The sequence below is a fragment of the Mesoplodon mirus genome (assembly GCF_964341445.2).
Source record: "Mesoplodon mirus genome assembly, chromosome: 3".
NCBI classification, from domain to species: Eukaryota; Metazoa; Chordata; class Mammalia; order Artiodactyla; family Ziphiidae; genus Mesoplodon; species Mesoplodon mirus.
The window spans coordinates 33,704,896-33,724,611 of NC_138978.1; the positions used below are offsets into that span (position 1 = coordinate 33,704,896).

General features: G+C 50.7%; 1 protein-coding gene across 1 annotated transcript in view; it reads right to left on the minus strand.

The window, feature by feature from the left end:
* EPHA10 (EPH receptor A10) overlaps positions 1–19,716 on the minus strand; it is a gene marked incomplete at both ends in the record, with an annotated part of 39,504 nt that overhangs the window by 2,706 nt on the left and 17,082 nt on the right. The window contains 6 exons of the mRNA XM_082615515.1: positions 149–334; positions 1,600–1,725; positions 1,873–1,934; positions 5,499–5,607; positions 9,507–9,678; positions 12,265–12,398. Coding sequence (XP_082471641.1) covers positions 149–334; positions 1,600–1,725; positions 1,873–1,934; positions 5,499–5,607; positions 9,507–9,678; positions 12,265–12,398 — 789 coding nt within the window. The remainder of the gene's footprint in view (positions 1–148; positions 335–1,599; positions 1,726–1,872; positions 1,935–5,498; positions 5,608–9,506; positions 9,679–12,264; positions 12,399–19,716) is intronic.

Here is a 19,716-nt window from a genome sequence, read left to right on the forward strand (position 1 = left end):
GAGTCAGCCAAGGAGAGCTGAGCCCTTCTCTCTATGGTGGGCAGCATCGGGGCTCCCTCTCATGACTGAGCACAGGGCCTGGGGGCACGGCACACCTCCACCTCCCACCCCATCATCTCCTCCCACACTGGCGGAGCATGGGCCCTACCTCGGGTGACGACGCCCTCCAGCCGCACCACGTGGCTGTGGTCGAACTGGCCCAAGGTGAGGGCCTCGGCCAGGAAGCTGAACCTCTGCAAGTCGGAGCTGCCCTCCCTCAGCGTGTGCACGGCCACGGGGAGCTCCTGGCGGCCCGGAAGCTGCAGGCAGCCGAAGCACAGCTCCCCAAACCGCCCTGGGGGGAAAGAGCACCTCAGACATCCACCAGAGGCTGCTCCCTCGGCCAACCTGGGCAGGGTGAGCCGAGGAGAAAGCAGCTTCTGGATCAGGGGCCGTTTCCGGCCTGGGACTCGGATCTCCTGATTTCAAATCCTGGTAAAGTGAGTACCAGCCGTGTGACATGGGCTTCTGCTCTTTCCCTCTTTCGGTCCCAGTTTTCTCCTCTGTGAAATGGGGAGTCCTCCCTGCCTGCTTTGGTGGGAAATTCCAAAGTCTCAAAGAGAGGACGCTGCACGTGCCAGCACATCAGAGGCCCAGGGTGACCCAGGAAGGGTAACGATGACATCTATTCTGCCATGCTGCCCCTTTCTGATCTCTACCCAGTGAGTCTGCTGACAGTGCCAGGGAAGAGTGTCAGGCTCCTGGTGAAAGCGCTGCCTTAGTGCAGGGGCTGAGGGTTTGCAGACAGGAAAAAAGGAAGCAAGGGGACTGACCGTTAGAGAGCACGCACCCACTGTGAACCCGGCCCTGGGCTGAGTGCTGGAAAGCCCCCACATCAGCTCTGAGGCAAATATCATGCCCATTTAACAGATGAGAAACTGAGGCTCAAAGCAGAAAAGGGACGTACCCCTGGTCACACAGCTGGTCAGTGGTAGAGCCAGGACTAGAACTCAGGTATGCCTGGTCCCCAAGCTTGCAAAGGCCCCTCCCCATCGTCCCTTGAAGGCCTGGGACCAAACTTCTGCCAGTGGCAGTCTGCAGAGCCAGCTCTGAAAGGGCCTGAATGGAGAGAATTCTGACCTTGGGGACAGGCAAAGGGTAGGAAGGCAGGGTCACAGACTCCTCTGCCACCTCCTTCCCTGGACCCTGGTGGACGGAGGTCCAGCTTGATGTGGAGAGGGCGTTTCTTGGACAGGGTGGGGACTGGGTAGAGGCGGGGCCTCCAGAAATGGGGGCGGGACTTGGGGTGGAGGCGGGCTTACAGGATAGAGGCGGGTGGGGTGAAGGAGGGGCTTCTAGAGAGGAGGGGGCGGAGGCGGGGCTAACAGGATAGAGGCGGGGTAGAGTGGAGGACAGGCTTCTAGAGAGGGCGGGGGTGCGGAGGCTCAGGGTGGGGACTGGGTAGAGTCGGGGCCTCCAGAAGTGGGGGCGGGACTTGGGGTGGAGGCAAGCTTACAGCATAGAGACGGGGTGGGATGGAGGAGGGTCTTCTAGAGAGGGCTGGGAGGGGGCGGAGGCGGGGCTTCCCAACGGATAAGGCTTCCGGGGTGCCTAGCTTGCCTGTTCCAAGGCTCCTCTCCAGCGTGACGCTTTTCGCATCCAGCTCCTTGGCAAACAGATGAACGGCCAGCAGCGGGTCCCCACAGCTCTGAGGATCCACGAATGTGCGGCGAGTTGGGACTTTGACTGGGAACGCAGGGAAAGAGAGGGGGGTGAGACAAGGGGCCTCCACGACTGGAGGAGTGGGGGGTATGCAATGGCAGCAAGGAAGAGGATTGAGGGGTAAGGTAGGGGGGTGCCCTCCCCGCCCCGCGTCAGGCCCAGACAACTCACAGTGGAAATACAGCTCTTCCTCATCATGGGCATCCCGACCTCCTTTGCCATAGCTGCAGGTCCTGGGGTAGGGGGTTGGGGGTCGGGGGGTCCGCAGTCATTCTTTGAGCCAGGCTGTCCCAGCCCTTCCCATCTCACCAGCACCCAGGGCAGCACCTCTCTGTTCCTCCAAAAGGATAAGGCCTGCGCCCCAGGGGAGGGGCCTTCTTGTCCTGCTGGTCTGAAAGCTTCTCCCCACATCACACATACGACCCTAGCCCCAGACCTAACCCCTCACCCGCCTCCGCATTCCTAGTTATTTTCACTTTGAGACACAGTGTATTCTTGCAACTCCAGAGGCACCCAAATCCATGCCCTGACTTCAAGCCCAAGCTGCTCCCCTGCCTACAGCTGAACAAAACAGGCAGACCTTGTGTCCAGGGGCAGCTTTCAGTCTAGTCAAGAAAACAAACATTGAGAAGGAACCACAAGCCCACTCACAGGTCCAAGCAAAGAAGGGTGGTGCACCGTGGGGAACACCTAACAGATGGATCTGACGTGGCCGGGGCCGTCAAGGATGGCTTCCTGAGACAGAGGCAGCCATGGACCAAAGGACTGCATCATGATCAACAAAGCCACAGGCTGGCATCTGGGGCCCCCTGAGGCAGGGCCTTGCAGGCCCAGATAAAAGACTTTGGTTTTATTCTGGGGGCAGAGGAGAGGGCCCAGAACCCCCTGGGGGGTTTTGAGCCAAAGTTCAATTTGCATTTTAGGAAGATCATCCCAGCTGCTGCTGTGTCCCCGCAGGAGATGTCAGTGGCTCAGGCTATGTGGTGACCATGGACTCAGAGAAAAGTAAGAGGACTCAAGTCACATTTAGGTGACAGGGCCACAGGGCTTGGAGATGGCTGGAAGTCAGAAAGGGAGAGGGGGAAGGTTGGACCAACTCGGGTTCCAGCTTGCCCAGCAGGGTGTGGGGTGTACCAGTTACTGAGATCGGGAGTTCTCATTTAGACATTTGAGTTTGCAGGGCCTCTGGTAAAAGCAGGGACGATCAATGAGCAGGGAGTTAGCTATATGTGTGTCTGGAGTTTGGCAGAGAGGTGTGCTCTGGAGATACAAGTTCTGGAGCTGGGGGTATTGCCCAGGGAGAGGAGGGAGCCTGAGAAGTGGGACAGGGAACAAGTCTGAGGACCCCCACCATTTAAAAACTGGGTAGAGGAGAAGGATGCCATGGAGGAGATCATGAAAGAACCACCAGAGAAACTGGAGGGAAACAGAAGGGAAGTCGGGGGCGGGGGTGGGGGGAGGTGGCGGGCGATATCACAGGAAGCAAGGAAAGAAAAAGTGGAGCAGAGGGAGGAGGTCACGTGAAGGCTCTAGGAGGAGCGGTTGGGGCGACTGGAGAGAGAAGACCACGTTCCGATACCAGTGGGAAAGAGGAGGCTGTCCTGTAGTATGGAGTGGTCACGATGGCGGTCGCCAGCACGGGCTCTGGAAGCTGATGACCGGCTCCCTAGGTGGTCCACTCTCTGTCTGCGGGACCAGGGGGCTGGGTTTTCTCTTTAATAAAATCAGGATAAAGACATCCGTGCCTGATCACACTGGTGCCAAGAGCTTACTAAGCACTAAATAAATGTTAGCTATCATGTGGGGAAGAAGTGGACATTATCAATAGTAATGGGTTCCTGAGATGGTAGGAAGTATGGTCACAGGTAGAAGATCCTGGCCGGGAGAACGGCACCTCCTCCAGATCAAAAGGAGGGGGAGGATGGATGCAGAGATAAGCAGGTGTGTAGACTTGGGGGCGAGAAGTTGAGGGGTTAAGGATGCTGTTAAAGAGCAGGTGCAGCAGACGTGGCTGAGGGAGCGAGCTGCAAGGACGGGGAGTCTGCAGGGCAAAAGCAGAACTGGTGTCAGTATTTGGGGTGATGGCCAGGTCCACGTCAGGAGATGGGAGAGGGCAGCTGAGATGGAACAGGAGAGAAGGTCCGCGGAAACAAGGGAGTCAAAGAACCCAGAGGCCAAGGGGTGGGGCAGGTCCTCCAATGGCTACTGAAGTCATCCAGCACGGGAACAGGACTTCCATGAATGACGGGAACACCTGGGAGAGGTAACGAGGGATGAAGGGGGCAAGGCTGAGTGGCTGGAGGAGTGGTGGCAGAGAAAATGAGAAGCTCCCACTGGGTGACGCAAGATGGACTGGGGAGGGAAAGTGGAGGTAAGGAGCCCACCGCACAGAGCGGATACCGCAGAGACTGTGAGAGGAGGCGGCGGCTGAGGGAGGTGTTACTGTCTGCAAAGTTGGGACACACGTGCTGGAGATGTGTGCCTCTCTGCCCGTCAGCGCTAGACCAGGCAGATTCTCATTTTGGTGCCGTGTGATTCTGAGCAGGTTTTGAAATCCACCCCTGGCTTACTCTGCCTGCTCTGGTGCCTCTGTCTCCGAGGAGCTGCTGGGTAGCTGCCCCTGTTCTGGAGAGTCTGCCTGAAGAGGCCCTCCTTGCTCACCTCTCTCCCCTTTCCTCCTTCTGCCTCCCAGAGACCCTGAGCTCACAGCCAGGACGAGATGCTCTCAGCTCCTGTCCATTCCCGCTTTTCCAACAGGTCTCACATAAGGACCTTTAAGCTCTGTGAGGAAGGAGATTCCACTCTTGTCCTGCCTTCCTGACTCACCCTGGCCGGGCAGAGCTGGCTCCCAGACTCTCTCCTCCTCAGTCACTTTCGGCACCTTATTCAAGACCAAGCAAACAGTCCCCTCCGAGCCAAGTGAAAGCTCACGGTCCCTCCAGCCCACAGGCGGTTCCAGGATGCTGATGTGTGGCTCCCGGGCCGGCCCATTTCTCTCCTTTGCTCCCCCCACTCCAGCCTGTCACATGCAGACTTTCCAGCCCCTCCAGTCTGCTGACCTCGGCCCCAGCCTGGAACCCACCCGGGGTGCCTCTGCATGTGGCAGATTGTGGCCCTGGGGAGAAGGGCGATATATATGCCATGAGATTTCTGCTGCATGCCAAAGGGCCGGAATCTTCCCTGAGCCAGACCCAAGCTCCACATCTTTGCCCCTCCTCCCATCCCCCTTCTCAGCCCACTCTGCCAGCTTCCTTCTGCTGGGGGTTGGGGGTTTCTGGCTTATGAGTTCCCCTTCCTGTTCTCCCTGCACGTCGTGCGCGCGCGCGCGCACACACGCGCACGCACACACACACACACACACACACACAAAATCTCTGCCTCTCTTCCTTTTGCCTGTGTTGAAGGGCCTCCAGATCCCTTGCGGGCACGGGCTGGGGGCCTCTGAGCGCCTCAGGAGGATCCTAATCACACCGGAGCAGCTGGAGCTTGATTCCATCCTCAGCGATGCCTTCTGACATTTAATGAGTTAAGGAGCTAAATCCCCTTCATCCCAGAGCGGCCGAGCTAGCTGCCGTGCTGGCTGCCACGCTGCTGACTGCAGGAGCAGGGGGTCGGGACGGTGGGGGGGGGGGCCAGGACCACACCAGCCACGCCTGTATCTACACAGCGGTGTGCTCGCCCGTGCACATCCGCACAGGTGCAAATGCAGATACAGACATGGGTGCCTGTGAGCACACGTGAATGTGCACAGGGACATGGCCCATCAGGCATCATCCAGGCTGGGACCAGCCACCTACCTCCTCCAAATGGCCAGCACGCTCATCACAGAGCCCAGGACGAGGAGGGCTGAGATGGTCACAATGGTGACGACGACTGCGGGGCTCTGGTCCTTCGACCCCGAGGCAGCTGGGAGGGAAACCACGAGGTTGAGAGAGGCAGAGGACCAGGCTCCCAGGGAAGCTCCAGGACAGACTCCTGTCCTCACCCCACAGCAGGATTCCCACAGCACCTCCGCACTCGGCCCGGCCTCCCAGCGGCAAGGGACCAAGGCAGCCCCACCAGCCACAGGGGCACCTGGAGCTTCCTCCTTTCCCAGGGCAAGGCACTTCCACTGCAGCCCAGCTCTGACAGAGGAGCAGACATCCAGACAGGCAGGCCCAGGCCTCCCTTTATGCCTTTCTGATGCACAATGAAGGTAGCTCTGCAGGGGGATGGCCTCTCATCCAAGCTCCCCAGCCCCCATCCAGAACTGTCACCAGCAATAATGATGAGTTAACATTTAATGCACACTTGCTCCATTCAAGACTAAGTGATCCAAGCCAGTAAGGTGTTACTGTTTCCATTCTATAGGTGAGAAAACTGACACTGAGAAAAGTTGTGTAATTTGCCCAAGGTCACGCAGCTAACAAACAGTGAACCTAAGATTCGAACCTGATCCTAAAGCCTCTGCTTTGAACTGTTTCCCCAGGGGAAGAGCCAGGCTCTCAGCCCCATCCATCCATCCACCCATCCATCCAACCATCCATCCATTCAACATGTGTGCCAGGGTGGCACTAGTTCTGGGGAGATAGCAATGGATGAGCCAAAATCCCTGCTCTGGAGGGGTGTACTGACCAGTGCGGGAGACAGAAATGAAAAATCTTAACTGTAGAACGAAAAAAAGAAACAGAGACATGAGCAGAGCTGAGCAGAGGCGTGATAATTTCTTCCTAAAGCCAGCGAGGAAGGTTTGCAGAAAAGGCATCATCTGCACTGGACCTGGAAGATTGAAAGGGTTGTTGATGATGCTTAGATGCACCTGCTGGGTCTGGAAAATGGCAAGTCATCCCATGTGGCTGGAAAACAGACTGCCTGGAGGCAGAGATGCAGATGCAAGATATGAAGGTATAAAGCTGGAGGGCGGCAGGGTGAAGGGAACTGGGGGAGGAGACAGAACCGGAAGGTCCTTGAATGCTAGGCCAGGAGTATGAGCCAGTATATCCCAAGGGTAACAGGGAGCTCGAGCAATAGACAGAGTTCCTGCCCACAGGGAGAGGAGTGAGGGGATCTGCTGGCTCGGGAGAGGGGAGAGAGGGGAGGTGCTTGAGAGACGTGACAGTTTGGGGTAACTGTCGAGAACGGGGAAAATGCTACGCAGCCCTGAAGACTAAACTGAGATTAGAAAAATACAACTCTGCAGGCAGCCTTGGCGAGGGACAGAGGAGGACAGCCAAGCCTGGGGACTAGCGGGGCAGGTGCAGCACGATGTCCGGGGAATGTGGGCCGGCAGAGGTGGGGCGTGTTTCTGCCGGGAGAATCTGCTCACTGGGGAGAGATGATTGTGGGGACAGGAGGGGCTGAGAGCCTGGGAGATGAGGTCAGATCCCAAGAGCTGCTATTAGGATGTCACAGACCAAGTGAGGAAGAGGGATAGAAGAGGAAGGGAGAGTTAGAGGCCAACAAGGTCAGGGTCAAAGAGAAGATTTCAGAGCCCACATTTTCAGAGATGGGGAACTGGGTCTAGGGTCCAGCTGGTGGCAGCAGGCGGTGGAGTTGCCAAGGACTGTTTGAAATGAAGTATCCATGCGGATGCGGAAACTGAGGATGGAGATAAAAGTGGTTGTGGTCCGCAGCCTGTGCGATGGCCCTCCTGGATTCGCCACCTCCTGGTGCTCCTTCCCCTTGAGTGTGGGCGGAACACAGTCACTTGCTTCTCATCAACAGAATACAACAAAAGCGATGGGATGTCACCTCCATGATTAGGTTACAAGAGACTGGCTTCTGTCTCAGGTGCCCTCTTGCTCTCTCTCTCTCGCAGTCTCTGGAAGAATCTAGTTGCTGGGTTATAAATAGCCCTTGGAGAAGCCCAGGAGGCATGTGCCTGCCTCCCGCAAACAGCCAGCAAGAGCCCGAGCAGGGGGGCAGACACCCCCTCCCCACTCCGCCCCAGGTAAGCCTGGAGGTGACCGCAGCCCCAGAGGACACCTTGATTACAGCCTTTGAGAGACCTGAGACAGGTGGCACCCAGCTAAGCCTTGCCCATATTCCTGACCCAAGGAAACCATGAGATAATAAACGTCTGTTGTTTTTGGCCGCTGAGTTTTGGGGTAATTTGCTACACAGCAACGGGTAACTAATACAGCAGTGAAGCATGGTCCTTCCTCGTGATCCTGATTTGGGGTCACAGCTCACTGGAAAAAGTACTCTGCAGATTGGGGAACCACTCCCCATAGCCAGGGCCACAGCAAAGGAGGCTGGCCGGAAGCTGAGCAGTGTATCTACCAACTAAGAAGCACCAAATTAAGGGAAGTCATAAGCCCTCTTCAGCTACTGGCTCCCAGCTCCCACCCTCCGCCACACCCACTCCAGCCAAACCCGCCAGCCTTTGTTCTGATGGCTTCCTCTATCCAAAATGCCTTCCCTGCCCACTTCCACACATTCAGACGTTCCCCAGCCTTCAAGACACAGCTCTAATCTCTTGCCAGCACCTGGCCAAGGTCTGGCAGAGACAGGCATTCGAGCAAGAAGTGCTGTTTCCTTTCCCAGAACTCAAACTCCCTCAACATTTTATCTCCACCTCCCTTTGGGCTCAGAACCCTTCCTATCTTGGATTAGACTCATGTAGCAGGTTGGAAAGAATTATTATCTTGACAGCTGGTGCCAGGATGCCTCTTAGGGGGAACTGCCTTTGTCCGGGAAAATACTTTCATGAGCTGCTCGGGGTAGATAGAGGTGATATCCTGAGGGCTGTTTTAGCAGCAGGAGAACAACAAAAGAGAGTGCTAAATGCTCTGCACGCATCAGGAGGGGGAACTGGGGGTGGGTGGGGAGAAGAGGAACCAGGGGAGGGAAGCCAAGGGGGGAGGGGGCAGCACCACACCGTGCGCAAGAGCTGGAGCTGCTTTAGGATTGGGAATATCTGATGTTCAGCTTTTGTTTTGCTTTGTTTTGGTAAGAGCTTATTGAGAAATTATTCTCATACCATACAATTCACCCATTGAAAGTGTACAATTCTCCTGGTGTTTTTTTGTTTGTTTTTGGCCGCACTACACAGCTCATGAGGTCTTAGTTCCCTGACCAGGGATTGAACCCAGGCCCTGGCAATGAAAGCGCTGAATCCTAACCACTTCTCCTGGTGTTTTGTTTTGTTTACCGCTGCAGGTGCAACTCCCTTCATGTGCCCCAACCCTCAGGGAAGGTTGGATGCTAGGATGATAGATGTCAGGGCCTGGCAGTCCAGAGGGTGAGCTGGGCTTCACACTGTAAGGCCTAGTGGGAAGAGGGACGGGGGCCCACGTTTGAGTCTGTAGCATGGCAGAGACAAAGCAGCAGGATGGGAACAAGAATTTAGTGGTCAAGGGCAAGAAGTGACCAGGAGACAAAAATTTCTCCCAAGAAAAGAGAAGAATCTTGGAGAAGGCACAGGATGTTTCCATGAGACATGGGAGGGTCTGAGAGGCAGGGAGACACCAGCTGAGACCTGGGTTATAGTTGTTCATGGGCCCCGTTCCTCCAGGACAGGTACCCAATCTAAGCCACTAGTTGCTGGATTCCAAATTCATGCTTTTTTTTTTTGGCCACACTGAGCAGCACGTGGGATCTTAGTTCTCCGACCAGTTCCACTGTGCCCCCTGCAGTAGAATCACAAAGTCTTAACCACTGAACCGCCAGGGAAGTCCATCAAATTCATCCATTAATTAGGTTGTGACTGAACTGTTCTGCAGGTTCCCTTAATTGCACAGATAACCACCACCACCACCCGCCCCAATTTGCCTCCCTGCTCCAGCCCCGGGCTGGGTCTTCTCTTCACTTGACACATCACTTACCCTCCCCAGGGGTCTGCACTTCAATGCTGGGGTTGAAGCTCTGGGTCTCCCAGGAGGGCCCTGGGGAAGCCACCCGGATCTGAAAGACGTAGCGGGTAGCCGGCTTGAGGTTGGTGACGGTGACCGCAGGCTCCCCTGTCTTCACCGTGGAGTAAGTCTGCTCACTCTGACCCTGGGGAGGGACCGAGAAGTGAGGCCCAGACCCAGGGCTGGCCCCGCTCTCCTGGGAGGATGTCGGGGGAAAGGAGTAGGGAGGAGCCTGGGCTGGTGGAATAACTCCACTTGTCTTGGGGAGATCCCACAGCTTTGTTCCATAGGGTCACCAGCCCCTTTCTCCACCACGAGCTCCCCCCCATACTCGGTGGTACTTGTAGCTGAGAACAGCCCCACCTCCAAGTAAGAGAAACTTTAGAGAAGATGCTGGCCTTCATAGGGATGCTAGGATGAAGGGCATCAGGGCCTGGCAGTCCAGAGGGTGAGCTGCACCTGACCCCTCAGAGGAAAGAAGAAGACAATGAGGCCTGACACCTGCTCGGCCCTTGTTGGATCCCACAACTTTTCCTTCCCCTCGGCATCGGACTTTCACAATGTCCTGCAAGGCACGGATTCACAGATAAGGAATCGGGCTCAGAGGGGTAGACAGGCTCTCCCATGGGCCCCAGCAACGGTCCACTCACTGCCCGCTGCTGGGCTAGACCCTATAGGAGCCAACTTCCTACAATCCTCACAGCAGCATTCCTATCTCCTTTAACAGGTGAGGCTCACATCAAAGAAGGGTTGGTCCGGGAAGATCCCACATGCCGTGGAGCGGCCGGGCCCGTGAGCCATGGCCGCTGAGCCTGCGTGTCCGGAGCCTGTGCTCCGCAACGGGAGAGGCCACACAGTGAGAGGCCCACGTACCACAAAAAAATAAAATAAAATAAAATAAAAGAAGGGTTGGGGTGACACCTTCTCGATTCCTCCAGGTCCCGTGCTCTGTGCTCTACATCATCCTGCCCCCAACACATCTGATAATGGTACCTGCTGGACATGCTACCATTATTTTGTCTCTGCCCACACCCCCTTATTAGAGCCCCTACCACACTCACAGCCCCCAGAGGTGCACCTCCCCTATACCTGTGGCCCCAGTTCTAGGGCCATGGTATTCAGGAATCAGGGAAGACTCTGACCCAAGCTGGGCCAATCAGAATCTCCCTTCCGGGCATTTGAACAAACCACCGAAAGACAGTGCAATGACTGCATGACCTGTGAGACAGGACAGGCTCAGGGCGGGGTGGGGGAAAGGGGCAAGGCTGCCAGCCTCGGCAGCTGCCAAGTGCTAGGAGCAAGGCCCCTGCAGAGGAGGTGGAGCTGGTGCACAGAGAGAAGTCGGCGTGAGGAGCTCGTGACACCAGCCACACTTCTGGTCATCGGGCTCCATGAGACGTTCCTGAAGGCTTTCAAACACAGCCCCTTTGGTACTGGCTCCTCTTTTCAAGGATGTTTGTTCCCAGCAACTTCAAACTCCCTAAGGGCCTGGAAGCATCCACCCAGCTCAGTGCTGGGACTGTATCTATGCTGTGATCCCCAAGTGTCACTTCAATGAGCCCTTTCTAAGCAACTGCTGCGTGCCTAGCTCCTTCCCAGTGACCTTCGCTGCGGTCTCCTAGACATCAGGGATCCCCAGAGCTCTGCCCTGACTTCTCTTCTCATTCATGCCCCCCACCTTGGTCATCCCTTCTGCTCCCCTGGCTTCAGCTACTATCTCTATGCTGAAAGCCCCCAACTCTCTCTTTCTCTCTCTGTCTTTCTCTCTCCGTCTCTGTCTCTCTCTCTCAACTCACAGCTCTCCAGACTTCTCGTATTCAAAAACCGACTGATTCAGCAAAGAACTCCCTGGAGTCACTGAGGAGGGAGTGAAGTCCTGACACATGTAGGGCTAAGTTGAAAGCAAGGTTTCACTTTAATGAATACAGTTGGCACCAAGGTGAGAAGCAGTGTAACTGCAGATTACATGTCAAATTCAAACAGTTTGAATTTAAATCCATAAGTTTATTAACTTATGCGGAAAAGAGACGGTGGATCCGGTTGTAACTCCACTTGTCAAACCATGGTTGAGCTGCAACCAGAGATGACAACAGATACAAGAGGTCAGCAAAAATCAGCAAGAAGTATCCTATGAGAACCAATTGGCGATATGGAGTTTACAATAAGGATTGCTGTATATTTTCTATTCTTATTTGTAAATGATGGGTTACACATTCCTCACGTCAGCAAAATTATAATAATAATGCACACGTTCATTGCTCTGCAGAGCTGGCTGCTAAACGTTTACCAACACGGGGCCCCCATGACCTAGCAATGTGCTCCCACCGTGGTACCTTTCTGTAAAATCTGAAACAATTTATTTCTGCATTCTTTTTCTTAAAAGGATTGCAAATTGTATGTACATGATTCCGCCACACAAAATCTGGATCAGCCCCCAGAGAAGGCTTCTTGTCAACTGTACACACTAGGCAGAAGTGGTGAAAATGGACATGATGACCAGTGATGAACGGAGACGTGGGGAAAGAGGGAGAGCAGTGGGGTCCATGGTGAGGAGAGGACAAGAAGAAACCCCAGCTGGGCAGGCCCCTTAGAGGGCCTGTGGAAATGTTTAGAAAGAAAGTAAGAAGGACTTCTGCTGGGAGGTGCTTATGAAGAGAAGGAAGCCAGCGGGTGAGGGGGGCAGATCACAGCCAGGAATGCAGCCCCAGGTCCCTCCCAGACCCCGACTCACCTTCTCATAGTATCTGATCTCATACTCCGTGCCATTGGCCCCAGGGGCTCCAGCGGGGATGGGCTCCCGCCATGACAAGGACACACTCTGGGGCTCCACTCGGTCCCTGCGGATCTCATCTTCCTCCCATGGTGCTGAAAGTAAGTAATGCAAGGTTCTGGACCCAGATCTGACTGTGGGGCAGGGACAGGGGCTGGAAAGTCTGGACAAGCGGGGATTAGAGGCGGGGCTACTGGAGCCACAGAAGCATGACCAAAGGGTCTGTGGGGGACAGGATGCTCCTGAGGCACGGGGCTTGAGGGATAGCATCTTTGCGGGACTAGAGGGAAGGGAGGCCTCTCTCACCCCAGAGCTCTCTGCTTCCCTGGCTCCTAGGGGGAAAGCATCAGGTCACGTGCTGCTTACCCACACCCTATACTCCAGCTTTCCTCATGGTGGCTGGTTCTAATCCCCCAGGCTCTTTCTACACTCTCTGCGGTTTGGAGACATTAGGGAGCACAGAAGGCAGGAAGACAAGCTACTTAACTATTCTAATAATCTGGGCAAGAGGTAATACACTCAACAAACTAGGGATAGAAGGAAACTACCTCAACATAATAAAGGTCATATATGAAGAGCCCACAGCTAACATCATACTCAATGGTGAAAAACTGAAAGTTTTCCCTTGAAGATCAGGAATAAGACAAGGATGCCCACTCTTGCCACTTCTATTCAATACAGTACTGGGAGTCCTAGACAGATCAGTTAGGCAAGAAAAAGAAATAAAAGGCATCCAGATCGGAAAGGAGGAAGTAAAATGATCTCTCTCCACAGATGACATAATCTTATATGTAGAAAACCCCGAGGATTCCACAGAAAACACTGTTAGAACAAATAAACAAATACAGCAAAGTTGCTGGATACAAAATCAAATCACAAAATCATTTGCATTTCTACACACTAACAATGAACAATATGAAATAGAAATTAAGTAAACAATCCCACTTACAATAACATCAAAAAAGATAAGATATTTAGGAATAAACTTAACCAGAAAAGCAAAAAACTTGCACACTGAAAACTACAAGACACTGCTGAAAGAAACTGAAGAAGTCACAAATAAACAGAAAGACATCCATATTTATTGGGACGTCCCTGGTGGTCCAGTGGCTAAGGATCTTCCTTCCAATGCAGGGGATGTGGGTTCAATCCCTGTTCAGGGAAATAAGATCACAAATGCCGCAGGGCAACTAAGCCTGTGCGCCGCAACCACTGAGCCACATGCCACAACTACAGAGCCCACGTGCTCTGAAGCCCACGTGCCACAACTACAGAGTCTGCACATCACAACTAGAGAGAAGCCCATGTGCCATAACTAGAGAGAAGCCCACACACCGCAATGAAGAGCCCACGTACTGCAACAAAAGATCCCACGTGCCACAGCTAAGACCCAACACAGCCATAAATAAATAAATAAATAAATAAATAAAATCTGTGTTTAAAAAAAGAAAAGACATCCATATTTATGGAGTGTAGACTTAACACTGTCAAAATGTCCATACTACCGAAAGTGACCTAAAAAAATTCAGTGCAATTCCTATCAAAATCCCAATAGCATTTTTTGCAGAAATAGAAAAAAAATTCTAAAATTCATATGGAATCTCCAAGGACCATGGACAGTCAAAATGATCTTGAGAAAGAAAAGCAAACCTGGAAGCCTCACACTTTTTTACTTCAAAATGTTACAAACCTACAGTAAACAAAACGGTATGGTACTTGGCATAAAAACAGAACTATAGACCAATGGAACAGAACAGACAGCCCAAAAGTAAACCCTCACATATATGGTCAAATGCTCCTCTACAAGGATGTCAGGGCCACACAATGGGAAAAGGAAAGTATCTTCAACAAATGATGCTGGAGAATTTGATTTTTGTTTTGTTTTGTTTTTTGGCCATGCTGTGCAGCATGTGGATCTTAGTTCCCCAACCAGGGATTGAACCCACGACCCCTGCATTGGAAGCGCAGAGTCTTAACCACTGGACCACCAGGGAAGTCCCCAGTGATGGGGAATTTGAATATCCACATGCAAAAGAATGAATTTGGGCCCTTACCTTCACCACATACAAAAATTAACTCAAAATGAATTACAGGCCTAAATGTAAGACCTGAAACTATAAAACTCCTAGAAGAAAATATAGAGGAAAAGCTTCATGATATTGGATTTGGCAACGATTTCTTGAATATGACACCAAAACACAGGCAAGAAAAGCGAAAATAGACAAATGGCACTACATCAAACTAAAAACATCTGTACAGTAAAGGAAACAATCAACAGAGTGAAAAAGCAACCTATGGAATGGGGGCATATATTTACTAACCACATATCTGATAAGGGGTTAATATCCAGGATATAAAAAGAACTCCTACAACTCAACAATAACAACAAAAACCCACAAATAACCCAATGGGCAGAGGACTTGAATAAACATTTCTCCAAAGAAGATGTGCAAATGGGCAATAAGCACATGAAAAGATATTCAATATCACTAATCATCAGGGAAATGGAAGTCAAAACCACAATGAGATATCACCTCATACCTGTTAGGATCAAAAACAAACAAACAAACAACAGCAAACAAAACAAACAAACAGAAAATAACAAGTGTTGATGAGGCTATGGAGAAATTGGAACCCTGTGCACTGTTGGTGGGAATGTAAGTTGGTGCAGCCACTATGGAAAACAGTGTGGAGGTTCTTTAAAAAAATAAGAATAGGATGCAACTAGAGATTATCATACTAAGTGAAGTCAGAAAGTGAAAGACAAATACCATATGATATCACTTAATATGTGGAATCGAAAATATAACACAAACGAACCTATCTATGAAAAATAAACAGAATCAAGGACCTAGAGAACAGACTGGTGGTTGCCAAGGGGGAGGGGGCTGGAGGAGGGGTGGAGTGGGAGGTTGGATTTAGCAGATGTAAGCTTTTATACATAGAATGGATAAAAAACAAGGTCCTACTGAATAGCACAGAGAACTATATTCAGTATCCTACGATAAACTGTAATGGAAAAAATATTTTAAAATGTATATACGTGTATAACTGAATCACTCTGTACAGCAGAAATTAACACAACATTGTAAATCAACTATACTTCAATTTAAAAATTGATAAAAAATACAATAAAATATATATAGAACTACCATGTGATGTAGCAATCCCTCTTCTGAGTATATAGCCCAAGGAAATGAAATCACAATTTTGAAGAAATTTCTGCACTTCCATGTTCACTGCAGCATTATTCACAATAGCCAAGATATGGAAACAACATAAGTGTCTGTTGACAGATGAACAGATAAAGAAAAGAAAATTATATACATATATATTTAATGATATGTTATTCAGCGATTAAAAAAAGATATACTGCCATTAGCAAAACCACAGATGAACCAAGAGGGCATTATGCTAAGTGAAATAAGACAGAGAGAGACAAATACTGCATGATCTCACTTATATGTAGAATCTAAAAATGCCAACTCGGGACTTCCCTGGGGGTGCAGTGGTTAAGAATCTGCCTGCCAATGCAGGGGACGCGGGTTTGAGCCCTGGTCCGGGAAGATCCCACATGCTGCTGAGCAACTAAGCCCGTGCGCCACAACTACTGAGCCTGCGCTCTAGAGCCCGCGAGCCACAACTACTGAAGCCCACGTGCCACAACTACTGAAGCCCACGCACCTAGAGACTGTGCTCCACAACAAGAGAAGCCACTGCAATAAGAAGCCCGCGCACCACAACGAAGAGTAGCCGCCACTCGCCGCAACTAGAGAAAGCCCGCGTGCAGCAACAAAGACCCAATGCAGCCATAAATAAATAAATAAATAATTGATTAAAAAAATAATAAAAATGCCAAACTCATAGAAACAGAGAGTAGATTGGCTCTTGACAAGAGGTAGGGGGTGGGGGAAATGGGGAGATGTTGGTCAAAGGTACGAACTTCCAATTATAAGATGAATTACATCTGGGGATCTAATGTATGGCATGGTGTAGTTGAAAACTGCTAAGAGAGATCTTGAATGTTTTCACCAGACTCATAAAACATACTTATGTGAGGTGATGGATGTGTTAACTAACCTTCCCATGGCAATCATTTCACCATACACCAAATCATCACATTGTACACCTTAGACTTACACAAAGGTGTAATTCAATTATATCTCAATAAAGCTGGGGGAAAAAATAATGTCATGTAGACATACAATGGAATACTATTCAGCCTAAAAAAAGGAAATCCCATCACATGCAACAACATGGATGAACTTTGAGGACATTATGCTGAGTGAAATAAGCCAGTCGCGAAAAGACAGATTCTGCATGATTCCACTTCTATGAAGTATCTAAAGTAATCGAACTTTTAGAAAGTAGAATGGTGGTTGCCAGGGTCTGGGGGGAAAGGGAAAGAGGAGTTGTTGTTCAAGGGGTATAGAGTTTGCATTTTGCAAGATGAAAAAGTTCTAGAGGTCTGTAGTACAATAACTGCATATAGTTAACACTACTGTACTGTACACTTAAAAATGGTTAATTTGGTAAATTTCATGTGATATGTTTTTTACCACAATTAAAAAAAAGTATTGATGCCCAGGTCAGGTCATAAACCCAAAGCAATTAAATCATAATTTCTGTGGGGTGGGACTCGGGCATTAGCATTTTTTTTTTTTTTTTGCGGTACGCTGGCCTCTCACTGTTGTGGCCTCTCCCGTTGTGGAGCACAGGCTCTGGACGCACAGGCTCAGCAGCCATGGCTCACCGGCCCAGCCGCTCCGCGGCACGTGGGATCCTCCCAGACCGGCGCACGAACCCGTGTCCCCTGCATCGGCAGGCGGACTCCCAACCACTGTGCCACCAGGGAAGCCCTACATTTTTTTTTTTTTTTTGCGGTACGCTGGCCTCTCACTGTTGTGGCCTCTCCCGCTGCGGAGCACAGGCTCCGGACGCGCAGGCTCAGCGGCCACAGCTCATGGGCCCAGCCGCTCCGCAGCATGTGGGATCTTCCCGGACCGGGGCACGAACCCGCGTCCCCTGCATTGGCAGGTGGACCCCCAACCACTGCGCCACCAGGGAAGCCCAGGAATGTCATTTTTTAAAACTACATTTGTTGAAAGTTATCAGATGGCTAGGATATAGAGGTAGGAGAAGGTTGCATTTCAGCCCTGCAGAGCTATGTTAGATGAAAGCCTGATAAATCCTGACAGTGGAGCTAAAAACTGAGCCCAAGCACCTGCCCTCCTACTGTAGATTGGTAATGAGATCAGTCAGCACCAAAGTGGGGCTGAGAGTACAGCAGACACGACTGGAAACCTATTCAATGGCCATGTCCCCCTTCCCCGCTGACTGAGCCCAGTTTTTGATTCAGGGTCTACTGTCTGCCCTGAGATGACTCAGGTTAATTCTGATTGTTCTAAAACATCTGTGTGTACTCATTCCCTTTGCCAGTAATTGGGTTAGGGTTGGGTTCATAATCCAGTTCTGGCCAACAAAAGGAGAAATCACCTAAGGGGAGGAGGGATTATGGGAAAGGTTTCTGGCTTTTAAAAAGATACCAACATTTTCTATGTCTACATCTTTATTCCTGCCCTGCAACTGAGGACATGGGGTGGGAGGGCGAAGCTGGGGCAAAGTGAGAGTAGCATCGACATATATACACTACCGAATGTAAAATAGCTGGCTGGTGGGAAGCAGCAGCATAGCACAAGGAGATGGGCTCAGTGCTTTGCGATGACCTAGAGGGGTGGGATCTAGGGAGAATGGGAGGGAGGCTCAAGAGGGAGGGGATATGGGGACACGTGTATGCATATGACTGATTCGCTTTGTTGTGCAACGGAAACTAACACAGTATTGTGAAGTAATTATACTCCAATAAAGATCTATTAAGAAATAAAGGAATAGAATCACAACTTAAAAAAAAAAAAAAGATACCAACAAGGAAGAAACAGTTCTTTTTCTGCCCTGGATGGTAAGGATATGATGATGTCTGGAGCAGCTGCATCCAACTTGCCACCATAAGGGAGCCAGCCTATGTTATAAGGATGGCAGAGTGGAGAGAAAGAAAAAATCTGGGTCCTTGAGGGCACTGTTGAGCTGATGAATTAACCAAGCTCTAATTCCCCTCTTCTTAGGTAAGCTAATAAGTCATTTCAGTCAAATGTCATTTGCACTGAGACATATTGTTACTTGCAGCTGAAAGCCTCACAAACCAGTAAAAAGGACAATTCATATATCTTGTTTTGGTTTTTGGTTTTTTTGGCAAACATCAGCTATTTCTTTGATCGAGAACAAGTAAACAGAAAACACTAAGAAATTGGGCATATGAAAAAATATTTCTGAATAAGCAAAAAAAAGTATTACTCTAAAGACTCAGGAGGGGACTTCCCTGGTGGCTCAGTGGTTAAGAAACTGCCTGCCAATGCAGGGGACACAGGTTCGAGCCCTGGTCCGGGAAGATCCCACATGCCACAGAGCAATTAAGCCCATGCGCCACAACTACTGAGCCTGCACTCTAGAGCCCACGAGCCACAACTACTGAGCTTGCACGCCGCAACTACTGAAGCCCACATGCCTAAATCCCATGCTCCGCAGCAAAGAGAAGCCACCGCAATAAGAAGCCCACGCACTGCAATGAAGAGTAGCCCCCGCTCGCCATACTAGAGAAAGCCCACACGCAGCAACGAAGACCCAAAGCAGCCAAAAATAAATAAATAATTTTTTTTAAAAAATGAAGACTCTGGAGGAGCAGATCTTTAAGAGCGATTAATATGACAGTTAGAAGAACAAGTAAGGAGACTGTTTGGCATCTTGAAGAAGATGAAAGAAAACACAGCCTCCTGAAATAGGAGCAGAAGGCCACGAAGAGAAAACAGATGGAGAAGAAAAAGAAACAGGATGAGATGAGATAAAAGTGGAGAAAGTGAGAAAGGCGTGTAGGGAAACTAAAAATGCATTAGCAAAATCAAAATATTTAAAAGTCATTACAAATATAAGGAATTTAACAAAATTACAAGCAGAATGGGAAAGCTAAACCTCTTAGTCCTTGGAACATCAAGTCGACAATAAGAAGGAAATAGAAGAATTAAATAATATAGTACTTAATATATATGGAGATGGAGGGGGAGAGAGAGAGAACACTGCAGTATAAAAATAATATACATTGCTTCAAGGTAGCCATAGAATAGTTAAAATGTTTACCATACCTTAGCCCTCAAAGAAAACCACAATAGTTACTTGAAAAAGTAAACATTGGGGACTTCCCTGGTGAAGCAATGGTTAAGAATCTGCCTGCCAATGCAGGGGACATGGGTTCGAGCCCTGGTCCAGGAAGATCCCAGATGCCGTGGAGCAACTAAGCCTGTGCGCCACAACTACTAAACCTGCGCTCTAGAGCCCGCGAGCCACAACTACTGAGCCTGTGTG